We start from the raw sequence: 12,409 nt of genomic DNA, 5'->3' as shown, positions 1-12,409 counted from the left end.
TCTTGGGAAAGATCTATCCAGAGACAGGACATTGACTTAGAGAAGACTTGGACACAGCTTTATTGGGCAGCACTCTTGTTTACATATTGACACGCACACATTCGCAGATATATACTATAAGGATACATATCCAGTCACCTATATCCTATGGTCCGTAAATTTAGCTTATGCTTATGAAGTCTATCCAGGATGTATTGTTCAGTTTACTTGATTGTTTTGTTTTTTTTTTTTAGTGCGAAGACAAAGACAGATTAGCCAGGTATCGTTATAGTTATAGTGGCTATAGTTGCGACTTGGTGCCGGAGCGGGATCCGCTAAGTCCGTAGAACTGGGCCAAGCGCCTGGCCTCGCGCCAGCCAGCCTCCACCGCTCCATGCACCGTGGAGTAGTAGTGTTCGCTGGACGCCTCCCCGGCAAACTGGACAATGGGTCGATCGCAGCGACTCTGCTGCCACAGCTCGTCCTCCGGCTCCTTTTCCCGTTCCGGCGTGGTGGCCACTACGGTCAGAGGGTAGGCCAGCTCTCGGGCTCCGGTGCCCAGTTGCTCCGTTTCCATGGAACGGTAGGAGTAGGAGCCACGGAAGTTCTCGTTCGAATACCACGCGGAAGTCTTGAACTGTTTGGGGTCTGGTATGATCCACTGAAGGAAGCGCCGGAAGAGGTACATGCAGCCAGCCTCGACCTCGTCCAGCGGCAGGGTTTCCATGTGCCGGCCATTGGTGTTGATGATCCAACCTGCCAGGATCCTAGGCTGATAGCTTACCCTGTAGAAGCCAAACACATCCTCCAGCCAGGCTCGGGAAGTACCCCTGATGTCGTCCAGATCCTCCTCTCGCCAGAGTAGGGTGAATCCTGTCCAGTCCTCCGGCCAAAAGGCCTCTGGAAACTCCACAAATATCTTGTTGACCGTCCCAAAGGCCAGACCATCGATGGCCCGCTGTTTCTCGATCGGAAGTGGCGGGTCGAACATCCGCCAGTGTTGCTCCTTGAGGACACCAAGTGATACGGTGACCACTACGTGATCGGCTATGCAGGAGTCACCATTACTAAGCTGGAGCTCCACACGTCCATCGTTTCGGTTCCAGTTGATTTTCTGCACCCTAGTGCTGAGCAGAAGTCGCTCTTTCAGGACTCCATACTCCGCCTTTAGCTCTCGGGATCGCATGAGTAGTTTTAGCAGCTCCACAAAGCCCTTATCCTTCCAGTTCAGGAGGATGTCGCCCTCGCACTCCCAGTAGTCTAGGTAGCCCCTACCCGAGACCTGCTCCAGTGTATCGGAGGCCTCCACGGAGTTTTCGAACTTTTGATAATTGTCGAAGAATTCCCTGGCCACCTCGGCGTCGATATCGGAGTTCTCCGGGCGACGCAGGGTATCGTAGAACTTGTTGGTCAGATAACTGCCCAGGGAGCCGCTGCAGTGTCGCAGCTCCAGCTGCCGGGTCACCAGGGAATCACCCACAATCGCCTTCAGCCGGCTGGCCACCTGGTCGGCCACCACCTCTCCATTGGATCTCACGCACTGGTAGTTCTCGTACACCGGTCCCGTGGACTCCAGCAACTCCTCCTCCTGCTTGCGGGTCAGCTCGTAGACAATATTGTCCCTTTCGCCGTGACACCACTGGGCACCCATATCGATGACGTTGTCGCCAAAGGGAATGGTATGAATGCGACCGCCCAGGCGATCCTCCGCCTCCACGACGAGCACATTCTGGAAGCCCAGCTCCAGGAGCTTGGTGGCACAGGCCACGCCCGAGGCCCCAGCTCCAATGACAACGATCTTGCGATCTAGATTCCGTTGTGCGCCACTCATTCTGGGTAACTGAATCTGCATTGAGAAAGTAGGAGGGAAATGGGAAAGCAACAGGCGGTAAGCAAATTTAATGCCGGGAAACTTTACAGAATGTCTACGAATGTGGGTGGAGGTGGGGGTGCTTGGAAATTGAGACTACACAGTGAAAAAAACTAGTGGGTTTTATTAAAGTTTTTTCCCTCTTTGGTATCTTAAAAGTAAGGAAAGTTCTTAATAAAAATATTTGTTTATTCAAAAGACTTGTTTATTTGGAAAAACAAACAAGTATTGTTTAAAAATCAATAGCTATAGCTTCTATACATCGTACTAAACTCATTAATATTTGTGTCATTTAAAAAAAAACATTTGTTTGTTTTCAAAAACAAATACTACGAAATTTTTCACTTTCACTTTTGAGAATCTCAATATTTTGAGAACAGTACAATTTTTGGCAAATAATTAAGCAAAACATATTATAGACAATCGAATGCTAAGGAAAACAAAGAAAATATATGTATATTATTAAAGATGTGGCAATATTTTCGACTTGAAGATCTTTTTTAATATTATTTGGCCATAAAGAAGGGTTAACTCTAGATTTTTTTCAGTGCCAAGCCAGCATTTAGATGATTGTAAAGTGCAATTCCAGGCACTTGAGCCTCATCATTTGACTAGTTTTTTTGATTAAAAATTAACGGCCTGTTCGGCCAACATCTGTTTCGATAACGAATTCTTGCGCGCCACTCGGACTTTGATAAGAGTCTCGAAAAAGCTCCCCCCACTGCCGGCCAGTCAGGCAGCCAAGAAAAGCAACACTTTCCGCCTAAGGAAAACACACATGTGTGTATAGAAATCTGTGTTCGGCTGCTTCTCGCCACATGAATTTATTAATAGCCTTCGGTGGCATAGAAAAATTAAGGGGGGAAACTGAACCGGGGGGGAGCAGGAGCAATAGTTAAAGCCAGAAGGAGTGTCTGACCAACCGGACCAGCTGGTTTTTTGTTGTTGAACGGAGGGCACCCCACCTGGAGTTACCTGGAAATCCGCGTTCTAAATTGGATAAGGGGGCTATGTCAGCTGCCTTTCACCAACGGAAGAGAGAGCACAGCATTGATTTTATATTTGGCCAAAAATATTCAAGGTTTTCTGCCACAGACAGACCCAAACAAAAATAAAAGAAAAAAATTTAATATGAGGGTGCTGGTTATGGGGATATGTTTGTTCACTTCATTACACTCTCAAGACTCACCAAAACTATTATTTCTAAACTCGATTGGCCAATATTTATTTATTAAAATAAAACATTTCTACTGGACTACAGTTTCCTGTTTATTTTGTTTTTTTTTTTTGGGAGAAAATCTCCTGATTTGACGGAAAATCGGCGATGTCGGCGAAAAATCAAACAAAACTGAAAGCCTAAAACCAAAAACATCACATGGAAACGTGCTGCTACCCAGCCTGTGTGCTTATGCTGCAACCAGAGTCGTAGTCCAGAATACCAAAGGGGGGTTATGTGGTGGAGCATTTACGTTGTATCCCCCAGGCTACGCCTCAGTGCGCTCTGCGCAGACTGTAAGCTTCTGAAAAGCTTTCCCCAAAAAGCCCCCATCACAGCTGAGTGAGTGGGTTTTGGGGTGGTGGGTTGAGTGAGATGAGTGGTAAGACCCTTGCCCAAGTGCACAGAGAAAAAAAATAAATAATAGCTTTCAATGGCCTTTAATAAAAGCACCATAAGTAAAGGCTATCAAAAAATATATATAGAAATAGATACAATTTTCTCTCTGTGCACTAATTAGGCATTCCTCGGGGCACCCTTTAAAAACTTTTGTTTTTTAGGTTCAAATGATTCATACATTTATATATATATTTTATATATAGTATATTTACTCAACTGCATACATGTTTTGCTAGACTTTGTTAAAGGAATTTCCTAAGACTCTTCGTTAAATAACTCGTTTGATATTGGTAGGTCCTTTTGTAGATATATTCATCTTGTTCGATGTATGTACAGGTCAGTTGCAGTATCCTTTGGCCAAATCGGGAATTACATAAGACCGGAGCACTTGGTATATAAGGTTAATGGTTATCATTTATTACCCGCCTACATTTGACTTAACATGATCATCTTTTCATCCTTTTTTTTTTTGTTATTATACGTGTATATACAGCAAGGAGTTTACTTGGAATACTTTGATAAAATGTTTAAAAAACAAAACAATAAATTAAATTTGCTTTAAAGAACCTGAATTTTAAATTAAGCCAAGTTTTAAATTAGTCTAATTTACACTAAATATATGTATATCCGATTTGGAAATGAAACGATTGTAATTACAAAACAATAAACAAAATTATCACAAACAATAACAGCCCGGATAAGATGAGAATGGCGGCCCACTGTCGTTTATCTGTTGAGGAATGAAATACTTAAGTTAGTAACTCGATTTAAATAGTTGTTAGATGGAAGATTTCTTCAAAAGCAAATACTGATCACAAGAATCGTATTTATTTTTAGAAACTATCTTCCTATTAAATAATATTTCATAATCACCATTATTCATGTGCAACACTTTGGCAACTTTCTTCATGGTCGTGTCCAGCTTGGATTCCGTAGTATCGAACTCGTTTCCGAAATCGTCCAGCATCACCGCCTGCTCATCCAGCTCCACACCAATCTGCCGTGAGACCGTCTTCAGCGTTCCAATAGAATCGCTGATCATGTCCAGCTGCTCATCCTGGCCCTGGATCATCCTCTGTTGTATAGATACCGTTTCGCCAACATATCTATGGCTGGGACTGTCCAGACCGCCGTGATGCGACTGCCCGTAGTGACTGGGACTGTCGAGAGCATTCTCCAGCTTGGAGTACTTGGTGCCGCTGTGGCGGGAAGCTGCTGCTGCCGCTGCTGACATGGTGCCTGCTATGGTATTTGCCACTGCCTGGCTGCCACTGTTGATCAGCGAGTTGCCGTTTAGGCCGCTGGGACACTCCACCAGGTAGGTACGATCGTTGTGCGGATGCTGGTGGTACTCGTTCGAGTTGGAGTTCAAGCTGGTGATGGCAATGGAGTGGTTGTGATTCGGGCTGTGACGCTCGTTGTCGAGGAGTGGCTGGTGTGCTGTGATGTCTCTGTCCCGGCTCCGGTTCAGGCTCATCTTATCCTTCATCTGCTTGACCTCATCGCGAGTGTTGTCGATGAAGTGGCGCCGGCTGGAAAGTTCACGGTTATCGATCCGAAATTTGCTCGGATTCTTTTCAACGATGCGTATTAATCGAAAAGGTTAAGGGTTAAGGTGGAAACCTTTCATAATGGATAGTAGATTAATGTATATTAAAATAAAAGTATATGATAACCGGTACTCAACATTCTAGAGTAAGTATTTCAAGAAATACGATTTTAAAAGATATTTTTCTAAAGGTTTTTAAATCTTTTCCTGAATATACTTTCCTGAAATACTATTTTCCCTACCACTACTTTGAGTACCGGGCAATGAATTGATTTTTCAATAGACGACGGTGATGATTGCTTGTAAAAGGATATTGATAGTGTCCTCGAGGTCCTCGAGATCCCACTCGATGCTCCGGAGCGAGTTACGCAGCTCGGTGGTGGTCCATTCAACCTCGGCGCCTCCGCTCTCGCCCAACTCCCGCCAACGTAGGTAGAGGCCGCGGGTTTTGTTCAGAGCTTTGAATACCTCGCTGTAAGAAAAAAAAAAAAAAACACCAAATGAAAGGAAAAACAAAGGCTCAGGTGGGGGAACTGTCAAAGGGAAATTGCATGTTCAAATAGGACCAACAAAAGGATGGAACCTACTCCTTGACTCCGAAAAAGGGATCCTCCAGAGACATGCCGTGCTGTCTTCTTCGCAGAAATGGAAATTAACACTCCCTTCAGCTCGTTTTCACCAACAAGCGTTGCGTTGCTATTTTCATGGATTTTTTCCGCCACCGCAGACGACACGGGGGAAAACTACCCCCAAAAAAATGTTGTGGGGGATGCGAGTGGAAAATGCAAGTGGAAAACCAAAGCCAAATGGGGGATTATTATGGAATCAGTAGACAAGAAAAACAGGAGGTGGCACACGGTTTTGATGTATTTTAGCAGGAATTTCACAATCAACTGGGGTTTTTTATCTTTTGGCCTGACAGCGAAGTTTGAACAGCACGTTTATTGATTATTGCACTTGTGCCGCCTGCCGCTTATCTCCCGATTGCCTCCTCGGATTCCGTGGATTCCCGCAGATTCTACTGATTCCGCCGATGGCCCAGAGAGCACTGTCGCAATTGGCGCTCCGCTCCGGAGGCGAAGACCCCAAGCATTGGCATTTGTTTACGCCGCTCTGGCGTCTGCGCACATTCCCCGATTTCCTTGGAAACCCTTGGAAACCACAAAACAAACCCTAAATTTTGGCAAAGCAATTCCGCAACAACAAATGTTGGCCAGAATACCAGAGGCTTGTTTTTTGATTATTTTCACCTGTTCTTTTTTATGTCTTACCTTTTGCTGGATTAAACGTCATTTAGCTATCAAGGTGGCTTACTTGTATTTTTTAATAAACTATGTTTTTGTTTATTTTTATTTATTTGTTATTATCTGCTGATTTTCTGCCACAACAGTCAGGTGGTTTTTGGGCTAACGCCTTTTTGGGAAATATACTACTGCTTCAAGGAATATACTAGATGAGAAATATACCAGATTCTAGTACTAAACCGTTATTAAGGCTTTAAATGTCTGGCAACTCTAGTTTCAAAAACTTTATTTTTGGATTTGAAAAGATACTGTTATTGTATTTAAAAAGAAATAAAATATTCAGCTTTTTTCTTTAAAACCAAAATAAAGAAGGTTTTAACATAAATAAGGTTTTATAGTCGTTTATTATTAACGATTTTCAATCTTACAATGTATCTTGATCCTTTTTGAACTTTTTAAAAATTATATAGAAGTTTGGTATTATTTTAGATCTTAAGCACTGTCACACCAAAGTTTTGACCGTTTTATTTTGGCCGCCTCCGTCAAAAGAGTTTGAAAAGTGCTTGCAAAATGTTGCAAAACGATGCGGTGCGGACTTTGCAATACGATAGCGAAATTCGCGTGGCCCAGCAGCCAAGTCCCACAGAGCCAAGAGGTAACAATATTATTTAAAATAATGAAAACATTGTGTGATTCATCCGTGGACATTGGTAACAAACCTGTTACCAACTGATAAGCAATGCACTGGATTAATTTATATTGGCTGGGAGTGTGTCATAGTTCGACATAAATACACAGGGAAAAATATTAATTTTATAAGCTACAAAAATATACACAAAAATTAAAAAAGTCCTTAGAATTCAAGCAAGTCATGGAATTATATTCTTAACAAATGTACGTCGGCTAGAGTCATCCTCAAAACAACTTTCGACTTTCAAGTATATGTACAAAAAATATATATTATCTGAGACGTAAAAAAATATATTTTATCGAAACAATGTCTAATTCTGATTCCGAGTCTGATGGCAATAGTCGTCGAGCAAATGAGCATATAGTCGTTATGGTCCTTGATCAACAAAACACCACAACAAAATTTCGGATATGTAACAATACCCCATTGATAAGAGTGATGAAAGCATACTGCGACAAAACCAACAAAAATATACAAAGGACCAAGTTTTTATTTAATGGAATTCCAATTGACTACAACGACACACCAAAAAATAATCGTATAAAAAATGGCGACACATTGGAGGTTTATAGTCGACAGGAAGGAGGATTTTATGCACCCGACTAGCTCTGGAATTTTTACAAATTATTTGCTGTTTTGTTTTTCTTTTCAACTATAATTATACAAAATTGTTAATGTTACAAAAAATACTGAGTTATTTTCCCGAGTGTAAATTGTCAGGTCGGCTATATCTTATCGGCTAGTGTTTTGTTGTGGTCCCCGCCGCCTGAAGTGCCTTTGTTTGGACCTATAGGTTCGATTCATATAGACATTACTATACGTACTCTCGTACACAAGAACTTATCGAAATCAAGCTTTACGATCGGTTTTCGTGGAAACTCCATAAAAATAGGTGATGGAACTAATTCAATAAATCGTAAAATATATATTTTTAAACTTTGAACTTTTTTTCAAATGATTAATTAAATAGACAACAGACCAGTAGGGATTCTTATAGCATAAATCACCTTTTAAGTTCAACAACCTTAGGATTTTATAAATAATTCCCTCTTTTCTCTAAATTCTTTTCAGTTTTTGATTCGCACATAAGTATTACTTCACAACCAAGACCGGAAGCTCCTCGTATTCCCCTGCCAGTTCCCATAGCCACTGTCACGGGCAGCAGGACCTTTATCCCTTTAGCAGGATACGACTGCCTGGCGGACCTTCCCTCAGTGCACATTGAACAGACTTTCGAACTAAATGAAGGTAAGTGGGTCCTTATAGGAAATAAAATCTTAATCCTTAATTAAAATCTATTATTTTATTCAGCACTGACTGGGGTTTCTTCGGAGAATCGATATGTGGTGCGATCACCTTTGGGAGATGCCATCTTCGCGGCCAGCGAAAGTTCTACAGAAAAGAATCGTCTGATTTGGGGCTCTGGACGACCATTTCAAATGCATCTGCTGGACAAAACCCACCAGGAAGCTCTAGTCTTTCGCAAAAAGCTAGCCATGGGATCATTCTGCTGTCAGCCAAAGAGCCTGGAGATCTGGATTCCACCGGGCAATGTCCTGGGCCGAGTAGTCCAATCGCCCACTTTCATGCAGCCAGAGTTCTTCATCGAGGATGGAAACACCGGACAGCCAGTATTTTGTGTAGAAGGTCCTCCCAACTCAGGTTTCTGTTGCTTTTGCCTGCCGAGGGATAGTTATTTTAAGGTGAGCTCTTGATTTTTATTTAAGAGATGTTATTCAAGTTTTTTAAATATTTTACAGATCAATTCTGGTGGGAATATGAGGGCTTCCATCGACCACAAATGGATGACCAGCAAGTCTCAGTATACGACAAATATCTACTTTAGTGATACCAAGTTAACAGCCAAGGAGAGGGCCCTAATCTTGGGTTCTGCCTTTTTGCTGGTAAGTAGTCCTAAACACTGGAAGATCTCCTCCTCTGATATGATATCCTCTTTTTTCAGGAATATCTTTACTTCCAAACACGCTTTTAATGAAAAAAAACCCACAAATAAATCTTGTATATTCACATTGATTTCTTTATTTTTTTGTCATTTTTTTGTATAAGTTTTCATGTTTGTTTTGTGTTGTTTTTTTTTTTTATTTCAGTTTTCTGATATATTTTACAATAATGTAATAGATCACTTCATTTTTTGTTGTTTAACCACATGCATACATTCAAATATATATATGTAGATAATATATCTATGTGTATATATATATATATATACTTTGCCATGACTCTTGCCACAGCAGTTTGTACAATAATTTTCAATTATTTCTATCAACTTTGTGTAGTTTTTATTTTTTAATATTTTTTTGTTTAGTTTAGTTTTTTGTTTCTAACCTACCGCTTAATGCATATATGACAACATATTGATTATTTACACTTAGCTATTCTTCATCATTTCGTTTCGCTTCTGCCAAATACAAAATTAAAACAAACAATTAAATGAGTCTCGTGGTCTCGTCGTTCTAAAAAATTAAAACAAAACTATAGGGGTATACAATGTTATATACATTATAGATATCGTATGACCCATTCACCCGAGAAGGCGGGCCGGGAGGCTTAGGTGTGATAACAATTTGAAATAAGGAAGAACTACGTGATTTGCCGAGGATTTGATTTCGGATTGGATCGACTTGGAAAACTAATATACTCAGTGAGTGGTGAGGAGTGGTGTGGTTTACGGGGCTTGGCCTTATAAATTATACACTTCTCCGATCTCTCTCTTTCTCTCTGGCTTTTTACATTTTGTAGATAGACTCACAGCACTTCAGGAGTTAATGCCTACATATCAGCCTACAGCTACTATCGGATCCGATCTGATGACGACTCCTTAGACTAAATACTTAAGATGCAGATCGAAAGATCGATTCTGCTATGGGGATGGTGGGGGATCTGTTCCCCCAAAAAAGGTTCTACACTGGAATAGCTCGCTTATCGGGCTCTCCTATCGTCTGATTAGAATCCGCGATTAGCCCAGTTTTTAATCGATGAGAGGTGGTTCTTAGTGGCTAGCTCTAGAGTAAGTTGTGTGTGTGCCCAAATGCGATATGCTTAGACATTTGATATGCGCTCGTTGGAGGTGGTTTGGTCGCTCCTCGGCTTGTTGGCAGGGCTGGGAACTGATACCCTCAGCTGGGCTGGAGCATGTACATGTACTGTCAGTTGCTGGCTGCCGCTGAGGCGGCCACCGGAACAGCCACAGGCACCGGAACCGGCAACTCTTGTCCGGATCGCGCCCTCTTCTCGCCAGTGCCCTCTGCCGGATTATCGCTCTCCTCGCCGGTACTGCTGAAGCTTCCCGGCAAGCGTCGCTTCAGATTGTGGTTCAGGCCATTAGTCACTGTCTCGTCCTCGGACATGGAGCTGGCACGCTTCGGTGTGTTTCCAGCACTGTCGTTGTCCAGGGATGCAATGGCCGAGGCTATGGCCGCACTGAAGCCATCCTCGGAGGCACTATCCTGCGAGGTGGGGCCAGTGCCGTCCTGGGCCAGCTGCATCATTCCCGAGGGGGTGGTGTAGCCACTCAGCTTGTTGGGATCCTTCTCCAGCAGCTTCTGGGCCAGTAGCTTCAAGGAAATCAGCGAGTTTTCGCAGTCGCTGGTGTCGATCTCGGTGAGACTGATGCCAGCCCGTTCGATCTCCGCATAGGTTCCGAATGGCAACTTCTGCAGGCACTCCAGCTTCTGGACATGGGTCTTGGAGCGCAGATGCTTGGCCAGATGCCCGTGGATGCGGAAGGCGATCTTGCAGTCGGTGCACTCGAAAGGACGCGGATTGGAGGTGGTGGGTACTCCGAATGTCGAGGTCATCATCACCTTGTTCTTGTGCGCCTCGGACCGCTCGTGCTTCTGCAGATGGCCCTGGGTGCGGAAGGAGATGCTGCACGGCTCGCACTTGAACTTGCGCTCCATGTAGTGGATGTTCATGTGGAGGGTGAGCTGGTGCTGCCGCTGGAACGTCTTCGAGCAGATGGTGCAAGTGGGCCGGGCGTCGGCTGCGATTGGCGGAGGAGCGGGTGGCATTCCGCGGGCATAGGGACCCGCCTGGAGGTCGCTGCTCTTGCTGCTGGGCGTGGAGTTCTTGAATCCATCCTCGCCCACAATTACAGTGCGCTGCGTGGGCTGAGACGACACGCTGGGAGTGGTGGCTGTGCTGGAGGTGGCCACAGGTGCTGGAGTGGACGTAGCCACGGAGGCTGGAGGTGCTGATGTGGCCAAGGATGGGCCGCTGAGTACTCCGCTGAAATCATTGACATCCGGCTGTTGCACTGCGGCGGGCAGGTTTGCATTGTGACGCTCCACCTTGGACTTCTCGTGGTCGCTCTCCTCGCCTTCCTCTTGAGAAGCGAGGGACACGGGAGTGATCGTTGAGGTGGGAGGGGCTGAGGCTGGAGCCGGAATAGCAGGAGCTACAGCGGGCACCTCGTCCGGCGTCTTCACCTCGTGCACTTCGATGCTGGGCACCTCGTTGATGCTCATGACTGGCCTGCTGGTGGTGGTCAGTAGGTTGGCACTGCTGCTCATCACCGGCGCCGCCGTGGAGAACAGGGTGTTGATCAAGTAGCTGCGGCTGAACTGGCTCTGCTTCATCTTGGCGTGGTGGAGCGCCTGCTCCTTGATGTACGTCTGCAGCAGAACGTCCTCGCCCTCAGCCCCCAGCTTGGCCTGCTCCTCCATCTCGGCCGAGATGCGCACCTTGTCCGACACCGAAATCAGGGTCTTCATGAAGCCGCTCTCGTTGCCCGAGCTGCCGAAGATTACTTCACGCATCTGCTGGGCCTGCGACTTGGGCAAATCCTGCACTGGCGGCACCAGCGGCAGGGGCGAGATGGCCGACGCGGAGCTACGCGGCTTGGTGAGATCCATGGGAGCGCTCTCCTCGCTGGCCACGCTTCGCTTCGGCTTGGACTCCTCCGGATTGGAGTAATACTGTTCCTGCTTCTGATAGTCAAAGGGAGGCTTCGGGGAGGTGAAGGAGCACACCAATCGCTTCGGCAGCGATCCCGAAGATCCAATACTGTTGGCCGGACTGGCGGCCGGAACAGGGGTATCCTGCAGTTGCGGATAAGGAGAGACACTTTGCGGAATGGGCGGCGTCATGGAGAGCGACAGCAGGCATCTGGCTGCCTCGTGCTCCTTCAGGCGCGATTTCGACTCATCCGTGTCTGGAAAGAGGAGGTTTCTTAGTTAATCCTTCCCGATAGCATTATTGATGTTCACTTACCACTACTTTCCGATTCGTTGTCGGTGAAGTCATCGGAATCGGACTCCCCGGCCATCGAGGAGGTGCGACCTCCGGCCGAAGTGGACGACTGCTGATCAAAGTCCATGTCCACGTCCAGGAACTCGCCATCGGCGGGCATGGGTCCTGGATTGATGCCCAGTTCCATGCACTTCTTGAAGTGCGTCTTGGACTGCATGTGCTTGGTCAGGTTACCCTTGGTCTTGAAGCT

General features: G+C 45.0%; 4 protein-coding genes across 9 annotated transcripts in view; 1 reads left to right on the top strand and 3 right to left on the bottom strand.

Annotated features, from left to right (window-relative positions):
• Positions 1-36: 36 nt before the first annotated feature.
• LOC108131737 (spermine oxidase) lies at positions 37-3,205 on the bottom strand. The gene is made up of 2 exons (XM_017250778.3): positions 3,039-3,205; positions 37-1,825 (listed from the first exon to the last, which is right to left on the bottom strand). Exon 2 carries the CDS (start codon positions 1,808-1,810, stop codon positions 281-283), a length of 1,530 nt encoding a protein of 509 aa, XP_017106267.2. The 5' UTR covers positions 1,811-1,825; positions 3,039-3,205; the 3' UTR covers positions 37-280.
• Positions 3,206-3,635: 430 nt separating this feature from the next.
• Positions 3,636-6,436, bottom strand: Syx6 (Syntaxin 6). Of its 2 annotated transcripts, none has more exons than XM_070278993.1 (4): positions 6,285-6,436; positions 5,328-5,485; positions 4,338-5,051; positions 3,636-4,194 (listed from the first exon to the last, which is right to left on the bottom strand). In XM_070278993.1, the coding sequence occupies exons 3-4, from the start codon at positions 4,951-4,953 to the stop codon at positions 4,118-4,120; spliced, it is 693 nt and encodes a 230-aa protein (XP_070135094.1). In that variant the 5' UTR covers positions 4,954-5,051; positions 5,328-5,485; positions 6,285-6,436; the 3' UTR covers positions 3,636-4,117. The 2 variants fall into 2 exon arrangements, with proteins under 2 accessions (XP_070135094.1, XP_017106333.1); XM_017250844.3 differs by lacking the exon at positions 6,285-6,436 and adding an exon at positions 5,601-6,177.
• A 328-nt stretch (positions 6,437-6,764) lies between these two features.
• On the top strand, positions 6,765-8,982 carry LOC108131788 (phospholipid scramblase 3). 2 transcript variants are annotated; one of them, XM_017250845.3, is made up of 5 exons: positions 6,765-6,912; positions 8,020-8,196; positions 8,260-8,651; positions 8,709-8,852; positions 8,912-8,982. In XM_017250845.3, the coding sequence occupies exons 1-5, from the start codon at positions 6,828-6,830 to the stop codon at positions 8,939-8,941; spliced, it is 828 nt and encodes a 275-aa protein (XP_017106334.2). In that variant the 5' UTR covers positions 6,765-6,827; the 3' UTR covers positions 8,942-8,982. The 2 variants fall into 2 exon arrangements, with proteins under 2 accessions (XP_017106334.2, XP_070135095.1); XM_070278994.1 differs by lacking the exon at positions 6,765-6,912 and adding an exon at positions 7,650-7,840.
• The window catches only part of shn (schnurri), a 38,069-nt gene continuing 34,625 nt past the window's right edge, over positions 8,966-12,409 (bottom strand). For all 4 annotated transcript variants that reach the window (XM_017250615.3, XM_017250616.3, XM_017250617.3 and 1 more), the window contains 2 exons: positions 12,181-12,407; positions 8,966-12,121 (listed from right to left, as the gene is read on the bottom strand). In XM_017250615.3, the coding sequence (XP_017106104.2) occupies positions 10,116-12,121; positions 12,181-12,407 (2,233 nt within the window). In that variant the 3' untranslated portion in view covers positions 8,966-10,115. The remainder of the gene's footprint in view (positions 12,122-12,180; positions 12,408-12,409) is intronic.

Source organism: Drosophila bipectinata, chromosome 2R (assembly GCF_030179905.1).
Source record: "Drosophila bipectinata strain 14024-0381.07 chromosome 2R, DbipHiC1v2, whole genome shotgun sequence".
NCBI classification, from domain to species: domain Eukaryota; kingdom Metazoa; phylum Arthropoda; class Insecta; order Diptera; family Drosophilidae; genus Drosophila; species Drosophila bipectinata.
Note: the sequence above shows the minus strand (reverse complement) of the source record. Positions and strands in the feature narration are given on the sequence as shown.

Excerpts from the sequence above, each read along its gene's own strand:
- LOC108131788 (XM_017250845.3), top strand. The coding sequence starts at position 6,828 with ATGTTGCAAAACGATGCGGTGCGGACTTTGCAATACGATAGCGAAATT. Across the intron at positions 8,197-8,259 it reads GACTTTCGAACTAAATGAAG|CACTGACTGGGGTTTCTTCG; the intron begins GTAAGTGGGTCC and ends TATTTTATTCAG. Across the intron at positions 8,652-8,708 it reads CGAGGGATAGTTATTTTAAG|ATCAATTCTGGTGGGAATAT; the intron begins GTGAGCTCTTGA and ends AATATTTTACAG.
- Syx6 (XM_017250844.3), bottom strand. The coding sequence starts at position 5,635 with ATGTCTCTGGAGGATCCCTTTTTCGGAGTCAAGGA. Across the intron at positions 5,486-5,600 it reads CCCTTTTTCGGAGTCAAGGA|CGAGGTATTCAAAGCTCTGA; the intron begins GTAGGTTCCATC and ends TTTTTCTTACAG. Across the intron at positions 4,195-4,337 it reads AGTGTTGCACATGAATAATG|ATAAACGACAGTGGGCCGCC; the intron begins GTGATTATGAAA and ends ATTCCTCAACAG.
- LOC108131737 (XM_017250778.3), bottom strand. The coding sequence starts at position 1,810 with ATGAGTGGCGCACAACGGAATCTAGATCGCAAGATCGTTGTCATTGGA.